Source organism: Periplaneta americana, chromosome 6 (assembly GCF_040183065.1).
Source record: "Periplaneta americana isolate PAMFEO1 chromosome 6, P.americana_PAMFEO1_priV1, whole genome shotgun sequence".
NCBI classification, from domain to species: Eukaryota; Metazoa; Arthropoda; class Insecta; order Blattodea; family Blattidae; genus Periplaneta; species Periplaneta americana.
In genome coordinates, this window is record NC_091122.1 from 18,690,120 (window position 1) to 18,710,000 (window position 19,881).

The following is a 19,881-nucleotide window of genomic DNA, read 5'->3' on the forward strand; positions in this document are numbered from 1 at the left end:
AAAATGTATAAGGACTTTTAGGGTGCTATTCATAGACATTTCACTAGCCTGCGCTACGAGCGTGCTAAACTACCCACCGGCTATCGATTGGTTACTTGTACAGGATTCATATCATATCGCTAACACTGGTTTATGAATACGAAAAACGTTGGTTCGCTCGTCATCCACCGGAAGCCCGCGCTAAGAATGCCTATGAATACGTGATAATGCTGACCTCTAGTGTTTATAGGAATATACAAGAACGTATTTCGCACGACGAGAGTAAAAAAAAGTTACATTTTTAACTGTGAATATAAGACCGAATTTATGATTTTTATGCGAAATAACACCGAAATTAAGCAAACTTGTATATCGAGATTTAAGATATTAGGACCCCTATCTATGGATGCTGTTGTCACTGTCGAGAAAAATATGATTATCATGGACATTATGTTTCAACTTCTGGGACAAGTTACCTGTTGAGGTTTCTTCCTGGGTTTCCCCTCAGCTCATTTGGAGCAAATGCTGGGTAACTTTCGGCGCTGGATCTTGGATTCATTTTGGCCGGCATTATCATCTTCATATCACTCAGACGGTAAATAACCATAGGAGTTTATAAAGCGTTGTAAAATAATCAATTAAAAAAAAACAGTCTCCTTGCTTTCTGAACGCACCTGTCTTATCCTTTACAAGATTTTTAGACTTCAGAAGAACTATTTTTGATTGAGAAATAAGTCACGCATGAATCATGTCTTTCAATTCTTGTTGTGTGTTGAGCTAAATCTATGCTGCATATTTTGAAGGCGATTTTCGTAATGTAAAATTAATGGGTATAAGATAACTGTAACCACATGTAAATGAAATCACGAACCGCCACTTCAGTAGTATTTACCTCAGTAACAACTGTCCAATCATTTCGATCCGATTCAAACTGGTAACCCTGAGGGCAGCTTGCTTCATTCTCTTCAACCGAAGAGTTAAGTTGCTGTACACACCCTTGAATGGAAGGACTAACACTATCAACCTATGAACAACAAAATTCACATCTTGAGTACACACTTTTAACATTTGTATCACTAAAGAGTTGTTAAATTTGTTAAATAAACAAAATCTTTAACTTCCCTATGTTAATAATGGAATTATTATCGCAATTTTAATATGAAGATGGCGGAAACAAGCCGAAACTTATCATTAATTAAGGTAAAATTACCATACAGTTAAAAAATGTTTATTTAACAAATTTAACAAACCATTCAAGAAAATGTACCGGTATTATTAATTTCTAATGAAAGATCAGAGAGAATAACTCATAGTCCATCACTGTGCAATAACAGTTAGCACGTCTGACCGTGAAACTAGTTGTCCTGGTTAGGAAAAGTTACCTGAGGTTTTTTCCGGGGTTTTCCCTCAACCAATTAAGAGCCAAGGCAGGTAACTTTCGGCGCTGGACCCTGGACTCATCTCCTAGCATTGTCACCTTCATCTCACTGAGACGCTAGATAACCATAGCCGTTGATAAAACGTCGTAAAATAACCAATAAAAATAACTGATAGATCAATAATAATATGTAAAAGAAAAGTAAATACGAGTACAATTATTTCTCCAGTTTCTGACCAATCGTTATGTTATCACATTAAATGTCAGAATTTCATAATCGTTGCTGAGTTTGTACGAAGATGTTGCAATAAATAGCTAACAAAACTTCTCTTGTGAATAAATTTATTATTTGATTTCAAATTCCTGCCAGATCAGATTAAATAGCATGCTGCTTCCTCGCAGGGCCACCAAACCGAGCTGTTTCAGTCGGAAATATTCAATGTAAGTTTGAAGATGTGTTGGCTAATGGAAACAGTCTGACATTGAGATGCATAATGTAATTTTGGTTTTTGAATGTGAAGGTCACACAAGTATAATCTGTTCACTCTTAGAATGGTCCTAATGTAAACATTAACCACGCAAGGCTTTCTACTCACAGAGAAATAGTGCACCAATATTTAGTTACATACAAATGATCTTTAAGAAACCCGGAGGTTCATTGCCGCCATCGGTTCCTATCCTGTGCTAGATTAATTCAATCCCTAGCATCATATCCCACCTCCTTCAAATACTAATGATGTCTTATCAATGTATTAAAATTAAGAAATGTTCCCCTTTAAAATTTAAGAAAAGTAAATTATCATGTTCTTTCCGTGGACGCTTCAATTGTTTGCCAAGACCGTGCTATTGATTATACCTTTATCTATGCACTTAATTGAGCGATCTTGTTGTCTTATACTATAATGAAACCCCTTCAAACAGACCATCTTAAATGGACCGCAATTTAAGCATTTGTATAAGATCACTTACTTGGCAGAAATAATGCGGCGTGTACCCTTGGAATGTAGGCAGAGCATGGTTTATGGCCACGATAGCATAATTACAGGCGAGAAGTAACAGCAGAACCACTCGTCGACATCCAATGCTTTCATTCGAAGTTACCACGCCTGATGTTGCGGTCATCTGAAAAATATTACTTAACAGTTGTTAAAAACCTTTACCGGTATTTCATTAATATCATTAATTATAATAAAGGTTGTACAAAAGAATCATGATAAAATGAGTTATTAAATATTGCTGTGACCACAGTCAGTTCTTCACTTTTGAGTGACGCTTTCTAGACAACATACTGTGGCAAAGAGCTTTCGATAATGTACTGTAGGTTATAATAATATATTGTTAACTTTCAGCGTGAGTTCATTGCACCTACTTGCTTACCTTGATATACTTCTCTAGTGAATTACAGTATATCTTCCGTAGCAAGAGACTCTCGAACACTCGCTATATTATGCAATTGAAAATGGAGAGAGTAATATCTGTCTGCTTTGATTCTTAGGCATCAGATCTAAAACCGCAAGATAGTAATGGAAAGTACAGTAATTTAGCAATGAATAAGAAATATTAGCAAAAACTTATGTTGAAAAATAATATCCGAAAAGGAAAAGTTAACACCAATTATTTCAGTATTATTATTATTATTATTATTATTATTATTATTATTATTATTATTATTATTATTATTATTATTATTATAAACATCTTCATCTTTAATGGCTCTCTGTTTTACCGGTTTTTCTTGCGAGCCTCCTGTGTACCATTACGTATACATTTACTTGGCAATTTTCTTGTAATGTCCGCAATATTATCACATTCTGTGCTTATGACAATGAAAAATTATTGTTTAAGGTGTTTTGATATTTGTACAGAAAGTGATTTTGGAATAATAATAATAATAATAATAATAATAATAATAATAATAATAATAATAATAATAATAATGTTATATCTGTATTTTGTGTCATATTTCTTAAGAATTTTCAAAAACTGGGGACATTATCAAGCAGTTACTATCCCAAGTCTCACTTTTATTCAAGAACTTTATAATAACATTGTATATGCGGTATTTAAGAAGGTAGCTTCTTTGCTGTAAAGAGATTGTTTGTTAACATGTATACGTTCATATGAGGTTTTGTGCGTTTGATATCAGATCACAGAAATAATTATTGTTGAACATTTTCACTGTTTTCATACGTAGAGTACGGGTCTGGAATCTCAAAAGAAAGATCCATATATTTTTGTTCTTTTAGTGAATATTCTTACAAGAATTATCAGTAGAATAAAAGCCATTGTTATTATTATTATTATTATTATTATTATTATTATTATTATTATTATTATTATTATTATTATTATTATTATTATTATTATTATTATTATTAAGAGAAAAATTATCAGTAGCCAAGCGAGTAGAGCAACAAATTAATATTACTAAATTCAATATTTTGAAATTAAAGGACGAGGAAGCTAAGCAAAATTATCAGGTAGAAATTTCGAATAGGTTTGCCACTTTAGAAAGTTCCGACGAAGTTGAGAAAGAATTAGATGTTAATAGCGTGTGGGAAAATATCAGAGATAGTGTCAAAATTGCAGCTGAGCAGAGCATAGGTTATTATGAAACTAAGAAAAAGAAACCGTGGTTTGATGAAGATTGTTGCATGGTAGTAGAAAGAAGGAAACAGGCAAAATTGAAATTCTAACAGGATCCAGTTGAGGAGAAGAGAGATAATTATTTCAATGAAAGACGGGAAGCAAGTCGTACACTTAGGAATAAAAAGAGAGGTTACTTGAAGGAAAAACTGAATGAGGTAGAAACAAATATTAAGAATAAAAACATTCGAGATTTATATAAGGGTATAAAGGAATTTAAGAACGGATATCAGCCAAGGGTAAACGTGATCAAGGATGAGAATGGTGACTTGCTTGCAGACTCTCCATCAATCCTAAACAGATGGAAAAACTATTTTGCGCAACTACTAAATGTACATAGGCCAAATAGAAATGATTGGGACGATATTGAAATACAAACTGCTGAGCCATTTATACCCGAACCCACGCTTTCAGAAGTCGAAATTGCGATAGAAAATCTGAAAAAGTACAAGTCTCCAGGTATCGATCAAATTCCAGCAGAATTAATACAAGAGGGTGGAAGTGCATTATATAGCGAAATTTATAAACTTGTACTTGCTATTTGGGAAAAGGAAATTGTACCAGAACAATGGAAGGAGTCCATAATTGTACCTATTTTTAAAAAGGGGTACAAAACTAACTGTGGTAACTTTCGAGGAATATCACTTTTGTTGACGTCGTACAAAATTTTGTCCAATATTCTTTTGAGAAGATTAACTCCGTACGTAGATGAAATTATTGGGGATCATCAGTGCGGTTTTCGGCGTAATAGATCGACTATTGATAAGAATTTTTGTATTCGACAGATAATGGAGAAAAAATGGGAGTATAAGGGTACAGTACATCAGTTATTCATAGATTTCAAAAAGGCATATGACTCGGTTAAGAGGGAAGTATTATATGATATTCTTATTGAATTTGGTATTCCCAAGAAACTAGTTCGATTAATTAAAATGTTCCTCAGTGAAACATACAGCAGAGTCCATATAGGTCAGTTTCTATCTGATGCTTTTCCAATTCACTGCGGGCTAAAGCAGGGAGATGCACTATCACCTTTACTTTTTAACTTCGCTTTAGAATATGCCATTAGGAAAGTTCAGGATAACACAGAGGGTTTGGAATTGAACGGGCTACATCAGCTTCTTGTCTATGCAGATGACGTGAATATGTTAGGAGAAAATACACAAACGATTAGGGAAAACACGGAAATTTTACTTGAAGCAAGTATAGCGATCGGTTTGGAAGTAAATCCCGAAAAGACAAAGTATATTATTATGTCTCGTGACGGGAATATTGTACGAAATGGAAATATAAATATTGGAGATTTATCCTTCGAAGAGGTGGAAAAATTCAAATATCTTGGAGCAACAGTAACAAATATAAATGACACTCGGGAGGAAATTAAACGCAGAATAAATATGGGAAATGCGTGTTATTATTCGGTTGAGAAGCTCTTATCATCCAGTCTGCTGTCCAAAAATCTGAAAGTTAGAATTTATAAAACAGTTATATTACCGGTTCTTCTATATGGCTGTGAAACTTGGACTCTCACTCTGAGAGAGGAACATAGGTTAAGGGTGTTTGAGAATAAGGTGCTTAGGAAAATATTTGGGGCTAAGCGGGATGAAGTTACAGGAGAATGGAGAAAGTTACACAACACAGAACTGCACGCATTGTATTCTTCACCTGACATAATTAGGAACTTGAAATCCAGACGTTTGAGATGGGCAGGGCATGTAGCACGTATGGGCGAATCCAGGTATGCATATAGAGTGTTAGTTGGGAGACCGGAGGGAAAAAGACCTTTAGGGAGGCCGAGACGTAGATGGGAGGATAATATTAAAATGGATTTGAGGGAGGTGGGGTATGATGATAGAGACTGGCTTAATCTTGCACAGGATAGGGACCGATGGCGGGCTTATGTGAGGGCGGCAATGAACCTTCGGGTTCCTTAAAAGCCATTTGTAAGTAAGTAAGTAAGTAAGTAAATATTATTATTATTATTATTATTATTATTATTATTATTATTATTATTATTATTATTATTATTATTATTATTATTATTATTATTTAATCATTCGACAAAAATAATTTTAACACAAATGAAATACATTTATGTATATGATAAAATATAAAAAAGTAATTCTGTAATGCTTTCAATCTAAAGTAACTATTACATTGTTCTTTTGTTTAATATACAAGTCAGGAACAATTAATAAGATAATGATCATCCGATGTATTAAGTCAAAGAGATTCAGACCGATTTTTCCAACGTTTGAAAAGTCCTCAAGTTATTATTGTGTTATTATGATGATAATCAAGGAAAAAGCCTTCTACACCAAAGGAAATAAGTTATTTTAAGCTGTGGCGAAGAGAATAGGAATCGTTGCCTGTTCCAGAAATGATTAAGGTAATTATGGAAATGTGCTGTTTATTCCAAAGTAATTTTATTTAATCTGCCAACACATTTATTTTATATTTTCTCTTTGTGTTTTCTGCCAATATTTCCCGCGGATGATAATGAAGTGTCTATAGAGAATGTTATCTTTAATGTGTTATGTCTAGTGTTGTAAAGCTGGGGTAAACTACATTAGAAATCGAAATAGCAGTGTAGAATATGATAGTTTTCCTAGAATACATTGCAACTTTAGATACACCAAGGTTGTCCCAGTTGCATATACAACAGGCGATGTTTCTACCAAAGATATTAAAATGACTATATAATAAACACATTCTCTAACAGACGACTGCGTGGTCTAGCGGAGAGTATTACCTGGAGATACCTGGAGACTTGTACTTTTTCAGATTTTCTATCGCAATTTCGACTTCTGAAAGCGTGGGTTCGGGTATAAATGGCTCAGCAGTTTATATATTATCATGAAGTCTCAGGTTCAATTCTCATGCTGAGCAGGGACATTTTCCCTTAAAGATACTATTTTATATTTTCACTAGAAGAAGATTTAATAATGTTAAAATACGTGTATTTAAATGTGAGCGTTCACAATAGTTAATTGTGAATGCTCATATTTAAATAGGCCCCTATATTTATTTTAACAATATTTCCGTTCTCGTTCTCGTTGCCGTTTTCATTGCCGGTTTATTGTGAACCAGCCTTTACTTAGATTTATGAAGGAATAACTAAGTTTGTGCAGAATTATTTTAACTTAGTTTTGCATGCTTCCGTGATTCTCTCAATAAATAATGATAATTACTGATCAGTTAAAGCCATATGCGAGTATCCTACAAAGACATTTCCTTGATTTTTATATGATTCTGCAACCCATAATTAAAGAAAAATAGTCTACTTCGATTCCTATAGGCCTACATGCATTCAAATTTATTTTCTGACAAGTGCTACCAATTCTACGACGATTTATACTGTTGAATATCCTATTTTCGTATTACACCAAAACTACCGGACCAGTATTCTATAAGGCCGCAACTCTATGTCGGGTGTAACATGTGCTATTTTGGTATGTCCCAATGCAATTTATATTTTCTGTTTTCTAGACCGACTACTGGACTGCATTTTTAATACCTACATATCCATAAGGCAAATGTATGACTCGGATATAATTCAAGCTTATAAACTACTGTTTTCAGCAACCCGGTCCCGTTAACGAATTTGTATTAATGCTTTAATTCCAAATATTAACAGTTTAAAGGAAAGTACTACTGTAACATGATCTTCTATCATACCTTTGACGAAAATAGCGAACAACAGCCGTGATCAAGTCAGCGTCCTTTAAGATGAATGGGCTATTTATATTGTAGATGCAACACTAGACCTGTTTAAACGCGACAACGTGCATGTCACGAAGGCAATCCACTCACTGAGCTGCCGTTGTTGAACAACGCGCGAGTCCTCGGCACTGATCAATGGGTCTAGACTCGAAATGTAAAAATATGAAGCAATGAACCCCGCACGCATGTATTCTGTCAAGGTCAAGAAGCAGATTTTTCATAACACTGACCTACTCATTTAGCAGCTCCCAACACTAACGTAAAACCACAGACTCGTCTCATTAGCGGTCAATAAATAATTCATGTCAGTCCGCGGCTTATGTTCTTATGAATGACGAAATTACTGCATGCTGATACATGTACCGGCAAGTATCGTGGGAGGGGAGTGGACAACGATGTTCAATAAGTGAGTTCTAGCTAAAAAAAATCGGATGCCATTATCAAAAGTGATGGAGTTAGTCTTTTTCTTCGGGGTAAATATAAATTAGAAAAAAACGGTAGGTGGTATCGACTGCAGGTTATAATTTGTATAATAAATATTATAATAGTTGTTTCTTTTTTTAAATTCAAATTCATATTTATTTATTTAGTAAATTTAAGTCATCACTACATTAGGGATTACAGCCCGAAAGAGCAGAAGCTCGTGCTCGGGCTCGGGCGCAGTTCAGTTTAGTTTTTATATGTACTTAATTAATAGATTTATTTCTACTGGCAGAGTTAAGGCCATAATGCCTTCTCTTCCACTCAACCAGTATAAGAACAATAGTAAATATGAAAATGACAGCAATACAGAAACAATATACAATTAATAGTAATAATAATAATAATAATAACAATAATAATAATAATAATAATAATAATAATAATATATTTGTTTGTTTGTTTGTTTGTTCATTCGTTCGTTCATTTATTTATTTATTTATTTATTTAGAATATTAATGTGCAAAACAACAGCACAAGGCCAATTACAGTTTAGCACAAGATACAGAACAAAACAAAACAACAAATGATGATGAGAATGAATGATAGAAAATGGCAGTGAGATGAAATACAATCAATATAATAGTCAACATTAATCATTGACCAAATGCAACAAAATAAATAGCACAAATAATTATTAAAATTAGTACAGTGAGATAATTAAAATAATGACAATTAAATAAAATGAATTACAAATGAATTAATGAAATCATATAAATGAAGACTGGAATAATATAAGACACAGTGGATACAAATAATTATTAAATTAGAGACAAATGCAAATAAACAATAATGACAAAATGAATAGATAATTACAAAAATACATGATACAGAAAAGCTAAAAACAATACAATGAATATGCTTAATATAAGAATAGCCAAACAACAAACTATACAATAAACGGATCTGAATTAATATAATGTAAATTGGCAGCTTTCATGCATCTGACAACTGGAGAGAGAGATTTAGGCTTTTAGGTATAAACAATTTTTTTGAAATCTTGAACCTTTCGAAGGGGCCCGAAGGTAGATATTGCTTATGATATATAATAATAATAATAATAATAATAATAATAATAATAATAATAATAATAATAATAATAATAATAGAAAAATTAATACAAGTTTAGTTACAGGTAATTCTAAGAGTCAAACAATATTGTAGCAATATGAATCGAAGTAATTATTAAAATAATAGAGAACATTTATGTATTAAAAATAAAAATCATATATTAGAGAAATTATATTTTAGGAAAGCTCACAGTCTAAGCAGTCTATTTGACAACCGGCTTTTGAAATTAGTTAATGTCTGACAGCCCCTTTAGGTATAGGCTTGTTCACAATAAACCGGGAACGTGAACGAGAACGAGAACGAGAACGGAAATAATGTTAACATAAATGTATTTAAATGTGAGCATTCACAAAGGTAATTGTGAATACTCACATTCATTTTAACAATATTTCCGTTCTCGTTCTCGTTGTCGTTTCCGTTTCCGGTTTATTGTGAACTAGTCTTAAGAGGTAAAGAGTTCCAATGGTGAGAAATTGAAACGGTGAATGATGAAGAGTATCGGGAAGTGTTATGTTGAGGTATACTCAATGTGCCAGTGATCTGAGATCGAGTATTTAGATTATGGTTGGAGCATAAGTACACAAGACGAGACGACAGATAACTTGGGGTTGAGGTGCGCAGAATTTGAAATAGAAGAGAAAAATATGTAAAGTTCTGTGATCATTGAGTCGGAGTCATGATAAAGATTCGAAAAATGGTGTGATTTGTTCGAGAGTTCTAAGTCAGTGAACAACACGTCACAATAGTCAAAGTGCGACATTACGAGTGTTTGAACTGTGTTTATTTCAGTTACAAAACTGAAAAGTGTTCATCCAGCACAATAGCAATAATATAGTGTAAAAGATAGATAGCATGTAATAAATCTATCATAATATTTGCAAAATAATAGAATTGTATAATCTACATATTGTAAATAAGTACATAATCATCTTTCAGTTTTGTAAAACACATGAAAAACATTTAAACAATAAGCTTTAACATGGGACAAGATAATAGCGAACACAATATATAAAATACTATACTTTGTTACATAGTTCAGACAGAAATGTTTGAGTCGAGTTTATTCAGGGATGGTATGTGTTATAACACAAAGTTTCTACGAGGTTAATTAGGATCAATCTGTATTGTGCAGTCTATTTATTACAGTTAAGTTACAATTAGGCTACATGAAGCGATGTCATGGCGATTATTACAATTCATCAATTTCCAAACATTAAGTAATGTCATCACCCTTATAATTATTTTAGCCTCAAGGTTAAGACAACTTAGATTCACTTCAATGTAGTAATGTTTGACAACTTTAACAAGGTAGATGAATGTTAAAAATATTGTATGCCACGTTTAATTCTTTGCTTAGTTAGCTGTCCGAAAACAGATTGGAACCCCGTAAGACATTACTCATGAGGTAACTAAGCCAGGAGATGATGGGTTACGGTGGCCAGTTTCTTTCTCCCTCCATTGCATACATCACTGACTAGAGGATCTAATATTTTATACCTTGAAATCGCAAATGTAACCTAGTTATTTTCGATTTGTTATTATTCGGTTGAGAAGCTTTTGTCATCTAGTCTGCTGTCAAAAAATCGGAAAGCTAGAATTTATAAAACAGTTATATTACCGGTTGTTCTTTATGGTTGTGAGACATGGACTCTCACTTTGAGAGAGGAGCATAGGTTAAGGGTGTTTGAGAATAAGGTGCTTAGAAAAATATTTGGGGCTAAAAGGGATGAAGTTACAGGAGAATGGAGAAAGTTACATAACACAGAACAGAACTACTTCTAGGGACTTCAGTCGTTTTGCAAATTCACCATTCAATTCTTTATACATTGTTTATTTTTGTACGAGGAATGAGATTAAAAAATAAAATCTATAGGCTCACCTTTAGAGAAATGTACCGATCTTCAAATCAACTTGTAAATGTCCTCCAAACACAACATAAACATAAACTTGGTGTGTGGATAAGCTTCAGGGCTTCTACCGCGTTGTCTTGGTGTTATTGGCTGACGTTTCGACCGCTGTGTTGTGGCCATCTTCAGAGCAGTTGTTGGATAAGGAAATAGTCTGCCAGTACTTATATATATAAGTAGTCTCGATGGGGATAGTAGTCTCGATCCCAACAACATCAACAAGGACGAGGGGTTACTACTCAGCAACTCATGGGGAAGCCTATTCCAAGATCATACTTAGGAACGAGAAGCCAGGTCTCCACATGTACGCGGCGCCCCCCTTCATCCGGACATCGGGCACGGTATCAAGGTCACTATTTCGGACCTTATGAGGGCCAGTATTTAATATGAATACTCCCCTTCATACAGACCTCAACCGGATTGGACCACGTAGGACCAATCAGATGCCAGAAGGAAAACCTACGACCTATCACAGCAAGTACTCCCCCATCGAGACTACTATATATATATATATATATATATATATATATATATATATATATATATATATATAAGTGCTGGCAGACTATTTCCCCCCTCGCATATGTGGTACCTAAGAGGTTACGTCCAATTTCGGCTTCCCCTTCAAAATTTTCTAGAACTCCTTCAGTGGAGCAGCGTAACCCGGAGTGAGACTAGTGGCCAACAGGCTTGGAGCTCACATATTTAGTTTTGAACAGCCCCCAACCCCTTGCAAGGACGCGTTTTGCGTACCTTTTAAATTTGTCCTCCCAATTCTCTTTCGATTTTTCGATTTTTTCGAGGAATCGACGGTCAGTCATACAGAATAGCTGTTTCCTTATCCAACAACTGCTCTGAAGATGGCCACAACACAGCGGTCGAAACGTCAGCCACCAACACCAAGACAACGCGGTAGAAGCCCTGAAGCTTATCCACACACCATGTACACCAGCCGCGGAAGCCTACGCGAACAATAAACATAAACTTATTTTAAATTTTTCTTTCTAAAACACTTCTTTTTTTAAAGATATTTCGCATTATCAACTTAAATAGCCCACTCAGTATAAGGCGCACAATGTGCCAAAGCGTGCCTAAAGCCCTCATAAAGTCAAGCCAGAGCCAAATAGGTAGGAAATATAGAGTTGCTAATAGAACGGGACATGGAGCATCCCTAAGACTTCAGTCCAGATAAGCTTTCAGAGCACTCGCAATGGAATGAGTTGCATGCCGATTATTTTTAGCTTATTTAGTATTTATAGTCACTTTAACTACTAGGTCATATCGCGACCGTCTATAGTTTACTGTTGGAAATGTGGTTAGTGATAGAAGAAGAGTAGTAGCAGATAGAAAATAAATAGTGGTGTAGATGCAAAAGTAGTAGTGGTAGTAGTAGTAGTAGTAGTAGTAGTAGTAGTAGTATTAGTAGTAGTAGTAGTAGTAGTAGTAGTAGTAGTAGTAGTAGTAGTAGTAGTGGTACAAATAATAGCAATAATAGGAGCAGTAATTTTAATAGCATAAGTAGAAGTAACGATATATTTGCATGACTAACTTAGATAAGCACTTTTGACATGAATACGTCTGTAAGTTCGGTCCAGTACTAGGGTGCCATTACACACTGTCTACCGATACATTTTCAGGCAAATTTTGTCGTGCCTATAATTTCTAAACTACACAACATATTCTAATGAAGTAAACGACGATCGACAGATGAAGGATAAATGTATCCAACGTGACTTGAGATGGAGTGGGTGACGTCATCTATCGATTCGCGGGAGGGGAAATTTGAGGCACGAATTTGGCGGGTCGCGCAGCTGTCGAGGCAGTGTAACTGGAGAATGCAAAGCGATACAACGTTCGAAGTGGTGTAAAAGATTCGTAACGAGCCAGGATAGATCTCAATTGAGCAACAATCAGCAATCTACAGGTTAAATTGGAAAAATTCAAGAGTGAAGTTGAATGAAGAGAGAAAATTCACAATGTCCAGACATATGCAGCGCAAATGGGAGCGTACGTATAAGCAACGGATACTATACATTCAACCTTCTATCCTGAGGAACGGTATTCACGCATAAAGCTTGAGACTTTGTCTTGGATACGCCTACCCTAATTTTTTTTTTTTTTTTTTTTTGCAAAAGTATAAAATTACAGAATGTAAGTTTATAAAGTAAATCTGAAAGATGAAGAAATCTTAAATTTAAAAAATTCGTTCATAGAACAAAACCACACTATGATCAACACCTTTCCTTCAAGAAATGGATAGTTTTGCCCCACGCGTTCCTTCTTCTGAAGATTCTGAACTGTCACTACTAGAATACTATAACTAGACATTCATAGACAGATAAAATTATTGATAATGTGAAGAGCTTGAATCAATGACAACATAAAAGGAAGGACACACTTGGAATCTATAAATGCCGGGAATCAAGAGCGGATACCTGGATTTTTAGTTGGATTCGCTACCTATTTATGCCAAAACAGACGACACGGAAAAGTTTGCCTGAATAAATGGAAATCATATATAAGATTTATCTTTTTTATTTCAGTTTCTTCAACTAGTGACATTCAAATGTATTTGTATTCGAGTAAGACCTTGTGTTTCAGATAAGGAAAACATTTACGTCTCCCCACTTCCTTCGGAAATAGACCTTCCAAGCCATTAAGTATTTTAACAATTATACTGTAATTGTCGTTATAATTATAGGATAATTGTAGCATGCAACTATGTTCATTTTATTTTCCATGGTTATGCAACATTCCGTGATGTTCAATTAGTTGCTCGGTCTTGATTTAACAACAGAAACAATCTGAAGGTTATTCATCAGACAAACAGCTCATGTGGCTGAATGTCATTAAAATTTCACTGCAGTCCACAACCTTACTATATTCGTTCTAGTTTTTTTTTTTTTTAATGTCCGATGATAGGAAATAGCTGAAATGGCGGCAGTTGAAACGGAAATATCCCACCAAAATTGTCCCAAACGCAACCTCTGTTTGACACAAAGTTCATTTTGAATTATCGGAATTTGAGTCCGTATGTTTGGCGAAAAGCTAACACAACAAACAAGCAAAAAATATAGAGACCTAAAAAGCTCTGAAGAAACACAGTTCAACAAACATTTTAATATTTTATTAACCTTTGTGGAACCTAAACAGGCCCAAAGCTTGCGGGCATATCTTCTAGTGTATAAAGAAACTTGGAGAGGAATTCATATTAACAGTTATATTATTAACTAGCCGTACCCGTGCGCTCCGCTGCACCCGTTAGAAATAAATATAAAGTAATTACATAATTAAAATAGGACATTTGATCCAGGGAACATTCGTGTTTGATATAAGGATAAATCGTTTATTATGTTACTTAATTTAAATTGTATTTGCATAATTAAAATGCGATCATTTTGATCCAGAGACCACTCATTTGGTCACAAAAATTATTTTAGGAAATACAGGAAACGAATCTACAGAATAGCCTATCAAGTTTTCTGTGCATAAGAAGCTATTTTAATCTTACCTGTCCTCGATTCACTCAGAAGTTACTGTAATAACATTATAGCATTATGTCCATCTAGAGAAACTACACTTTCCAATGGTGAATTAATAATTAATTATACAAATCGGTTAATTTAGCTTCCGATATTACTTCATACAAATACAGAAACATTATCTGTAGGCTATCTTTCATAGCTTTCGATTGTTGCTGTCCAAGGCCCCTTATAGGCGAAGTCATTTGCTTTTTAATTCATTACACGGCCTTAGATGGCAGTTATTTTAATTTTAAAACTCATTTATCTCATTAAATATCAGTCCTATCAACATTTTTCAAGGAATAAAACTTATCGCAAATTATTTTTAAAGAAACTTTTGTTATGTAACATTTTTCAAAAAATCAATAATAAGCGAGATATTTCGATTTATTTAATTCAGGCCCCCTTATAACCCCCTTTTAAATAATGTATTTTGAATGCCATATAGCCTAAAATCTAAGTTACAACGAACTTAATTTATATTCCAATTTTCATCGAAATCCGTTCAGCCATTATTGCGTGAAAAGGTAACAAACATACAGACAGACAGACAGACAGACAGACAGACAGACATACAAACAAAAATTTCAAAAAAGCTATTTTCGGTTTCAGGGTGATTAATTATATATGTTAGGACCAATTATTTTTGGAAAATCGGAAATTACCAGAAAAATTTCGGCTACAGATTTATTATTAGTATAGATAAAAACAACTTAGTTAAGAATTCAGTAATAGGCTTACTGTATACTATACCTACAAATTTAAGATTAAGGAAGTAACTTCTAACTTACAGGTGTCATTCATTATTGCCAAGTTTGGTCCAAATGTTGACAAAATTATATAAAAAATTTTAAAGAGAGACTCATACACAAACATGAATGACTTTTCTACCCTGTACTTGTGTCATTACTCGAAATAACCGAAAATAAATATTTTTGTATTGCCTATATTAGTTATAGAAAATAGACTAGTTAAGCCCACACGGAAACTGAACATGCAATACATTTGACATTACATGCACATATCATTCTAGATTTAAATCCCAAGTCCATTACATGACAGATTATTACATTTAACCGTGACAGATTATTACAATTATAGCAGATGAACATATGGAGCCATATGGTGCTAGTTTTCCTTCTTATCTGTAGACTTTATCTATCCGTAGATTGTAGCGATAAGTCTGAGCGAATACTACGGTTGAAATTATAAAGAGGTAGAGAAGTTCCCCAGTCACTCAAGTTGTTTATGTACCGACTGTACGCCAGGGGAGTATTTAGCACAGCCCATACCGGAAAACTTCATCTTTTACGAGTAGTGGTGTATGTTAAAAATTAGGTACTACATATGAAAGACAAGTTACTCCTAAATTTATTATATACATGTAGAGGATTACTTATTTATTTACTTACTTATTTATCTATTTATTTATGTTAAAATGTTAAATGTTATGTTTTATTTAACGACGCTCGCAACTGCAGAGGTTATATCAGCGTCGCCGGATGTGCCGGAATTTTGTCCCGCAGGAGTTATTTTACATGCCAGTAAATCTACTCACATGTGCCTGTCGCATTTAAGCACACTTAAATGCCATCTACCTGGCCCGGGATCGAACCCATAACCTTGGGCATAGAAGGCCAGCGCTATACCAACTCGCCAACCAAGTCGACATTTATTTGTGTAAAATGAATAAAATAAGTTATTTACTCACACATTTATTAACTTATTTACTTACATATTTTTCACGACTTACTGATTTCCATACTCATTCACTAATTTATTTACTTACTAATTTATTTTCTTAATAATTTATTTATATATATATATATATATATATATATATATATATATATATTTAGCACTTTATCCACTCACTCACTCACTCACTCACTCACTCTCTCACTCACTCACTCATTCACTCACTCTCTCACTCATATACCTAACATATTTTCATCCTCTACATGTGAAGAATGTTTCCCTAATATTTTGACATACTTTTTGTTGCACTCTGTATATGCTATGATTGTTCAAGTCCGATAGGTTTCCTGGGTGGAATTAGTGAATCCGACAATCACAGCTGGCCCATCCAGACTCAGTCCTGACAGGGTTAGGTCCCATCCTCGAACAGATACCTAATAAGCCTCATATCTCGGAGCCCCAAGCTCTTCCTATACTTACTTACTTACTTATTGGCTTTTAAGGAACCCGGAGGTTCATTGCCGCCCTCACATAAGCCCGCCATTGGTCCCTATCCTGGGCAAGATTAACCCAGTCTCTATTATCATATCCTACCTCCCTCAAATCCATTTTAATATTATCTTCCCATCTACGTCTCGGCCTCCCCAAAGGTCTTTTCCCCTCTGGCCTCCCAACTAACACCCTATATGCATTTCTGGATTCGTCCATACGTGCTACATGCCCTGCCCATTTCAAACGTCTGGATTTAATGTTCCTAATTATGCCAGGTGAAAAATACAATGCGTGCAGCTCTGCGTTGTGTAACTTTCTCCATTCTCCTGTAACTTCATCCCTTTTAGCCCCAAATATTTTCCTAAGCACATTATTCTCAAACACCCTTAACCTATGTTCCTCTCTCAAAGTGAGAGTCCAAGTTTCACAACCATACAGAACAACCGGTAATATAACTGTTTTATAAATTCTAACTTTCAGATTTTTTGACAGCAGACTAGATGACAAAAGCTTCTCAACCGAATAATAACAGGCATTTCCCATATTTATTCTGCGTTTAATTTCCTCCCGAGTGTCATTTATATTTGTTACTGTTGCTCCAAAATATTTGAATTTTTCCACCTCTTCGAAGTATAAATCTCCAACTTTTATAGTTCCATTTCGTACAATATTCTGATCACGAGACATAATCATATACTTAGTCTTTTCGGGATTTACTTCCAACCCTATCTCTTTACTTGCTTCAAGTAGAATTTCCGCGTTTTCCCTAATCGTTTGTGGATTTTCTCCTAACACATTCACGTCATCCGCATAGACAAGAAGCTGATGTAACCCTTTCAATTCCAAACCCTCTGTGTTATCCTGAACTTTCCTAATGGCATATTCTAGAGCGAAGTTAAAAAGTAAAGGTGATAGTGCATCTCCCTGCTTTAGCCAGCAGTAAATTGGAAAAGCATCAGATAGAAACTGGCCTATACGGACTCTGCTGTAAGTTTCACTAAAACACATTTTAATTAATCGAACTAGTTTCTTGGGAATACCAAATTCAATAAGAATATTATATAAAACTTCTCTCTTAACCGAGTCATACGCCTTTTTGAAATCTGTGAATAACTGATGTACTATACCTTTATACTCCCATTTTTTCTCCAATATATGTCGAATACAAAAAATCTGATCAATAGTCGATATATTACGCCTGAAACCGCACTGATGATCCCCAATAATTTCATCTATATATGGAGTCAATCTTCTCAAAAGGATATTCGACAAAATTTTGTACGAAAGCTCTTCCTATATCAGCATCGAAAACACGTAGTACAACCACCAAGACTTTACCCTAGCCTATTTTGACTACTGCAGATGATAAGTGTAATGCGGGAGAGGTGGAGTGTGTTGGTGGAATGCTAGAGGAAAACGGGAGTACCCGAGAAAAACTCTCTGCAAAGTATGCTTTGTCCAGCACAAATTCCATCACGACATAGCCGGCGATTGAACCCGGGCCGCCTGGATGGAATACGCGGAGTTGATGATAAATTGAATACTTTCAATGTTATTTCCCTCCGTTCGCTATATGATAACTAACGAATGACACAGGCTTAACACAATTATAATGAAAAGGAACGGCAACAACGTATTTGCAATGGAGAGAGACACTCTAGTACCCATATGGATTATCCATTCCCGGAACGATAGCGATAGTGAACGAAAATATTGACATAAGAAAATTGTCGGCGAAAGCCAAGTGCACTGGAGGATAAACATAAATAAATTCTACTATTGTTGGGCTGGCGCCTGATGTCAGAACCTTGAGAAAGTTTGACAAAGTTCTTAACGAAATAAATAAAATAATTCTGCATATTTCTCCGAAACATAGGGGTCTAGAGTAGGATTTAAGCTAGAAAATAAATAATTGTCGCAAAAATGCAAAATTGAAAAATTATATTTGTGTAAATTGCGAAATGCTTGTGCAATATTATAGATAATTGTGCAAAAAGATAACATTAATAATGTATATAGAAAGAAAAATTTATGTAATTTTTTTCTTGGAGTTTAATTACTTTCAATCCATCTTATCACACTCTAGATATACTTATGTAAGTAAATCATTAGACATATATATATATATGTTTAGAATCAATTGCTACTGAATTTACATCACATTAAAATAAGTTATTTTATGGGCACTCTAAACATTGAAATTCTTTACTCGTAGGCCCTTCAAGATTTATTGTTAGCAGAGTGCTAACTTTTTTTACTGAGAGGCGGTTTCTAATTACAATTTTTACAAGATTCATGCAATTAAATTCTATCTCACAATTTACAGAATGCGATGGAATTATATAAATCAATTGAGCCGTTCAGAGCAAAAGTAGAGTAAGTCAAAATTGGGTAATGAAATTTAAAGTAAAAATTCTGTAATATACAGTGCAAAGTACCAATTAATATGTCCTTCGTGCTATCCACTGACAATTAATAGTTTAAATAAATTGAATATTAATTGCTACTTTGCGCTGTATTTTACAGAATGTTTATTTAACCCTCATTACCCATTTTTTACTTACACCACTTCTGCTCTGAACGGCTCAATTAGAAAAAATTGTTCACTTAACTTACATGAATTTGCACCAACTCTTTGAAAGCAATTGCTGAACATCTATTGCTCAATACCTTTTTGAACATCGCCCATGCCATTAGAATTTAATTTAAATTCAGATTAGTTCAAATACATCTCTGATTTCATTTTCTCCATTACCATCTTCGTTTCTGAAGTCCAATGTGGTTGTCGTATTTTTGCACATTTACATGGAAAGTTTGTTGCATTTTTAGAAACTGAGTAGCAAAATGCGACAAATGCGACTATGGCTTAAATCATGAGAAAATTTATTCCCCCATGAGGACTCGAACCATCGCGCATTCCGTAACGCGAGTCCTAGGCAGGATGCCTTAGACCACGACGTCACGGCGCGGGACATTGACTTGT

The 19,881-nt window shown here is 34.4% G+C and overlaps 1 protein-coding gene across 5 annotated transcripts in view; it reads right to left on the reverse strand.

The window, feature by feature from the left end:
* The window catches only part of LOC138701085 (uncharacterized), a 52,913-nt gene that overhangs the window by 14,432 nt on the left and 18,600 nt on the right, over window positions 1–19,881 (reverse strand). For 3 of the 5 annotated variants that reach the window (XM_069827651.1, XM_069827655.1, XM_069827652.1), the window contains exons 2-3: window positions 2,327–2,479; window positions 872–1,003 (exon numbers count right to left, since the gene is read on the reverse strand). In XM_069827651.1, coding sequence (XP_069683752.1) covers window positions 872–1,003; window positions 2,327–2,479 — 285 coding nt within the window. Of the gene's footprint in view, window positions 1–871; window positions 1,004–2,326; window positions 2,480–2,734; window positions 2,862–7,681; window positions 7,850–19,881 lie in introns of those variants that run through there. The other 2 variants (XM_069827654.1, XM_069827653.1) reach the window with 2 other exon arrangements.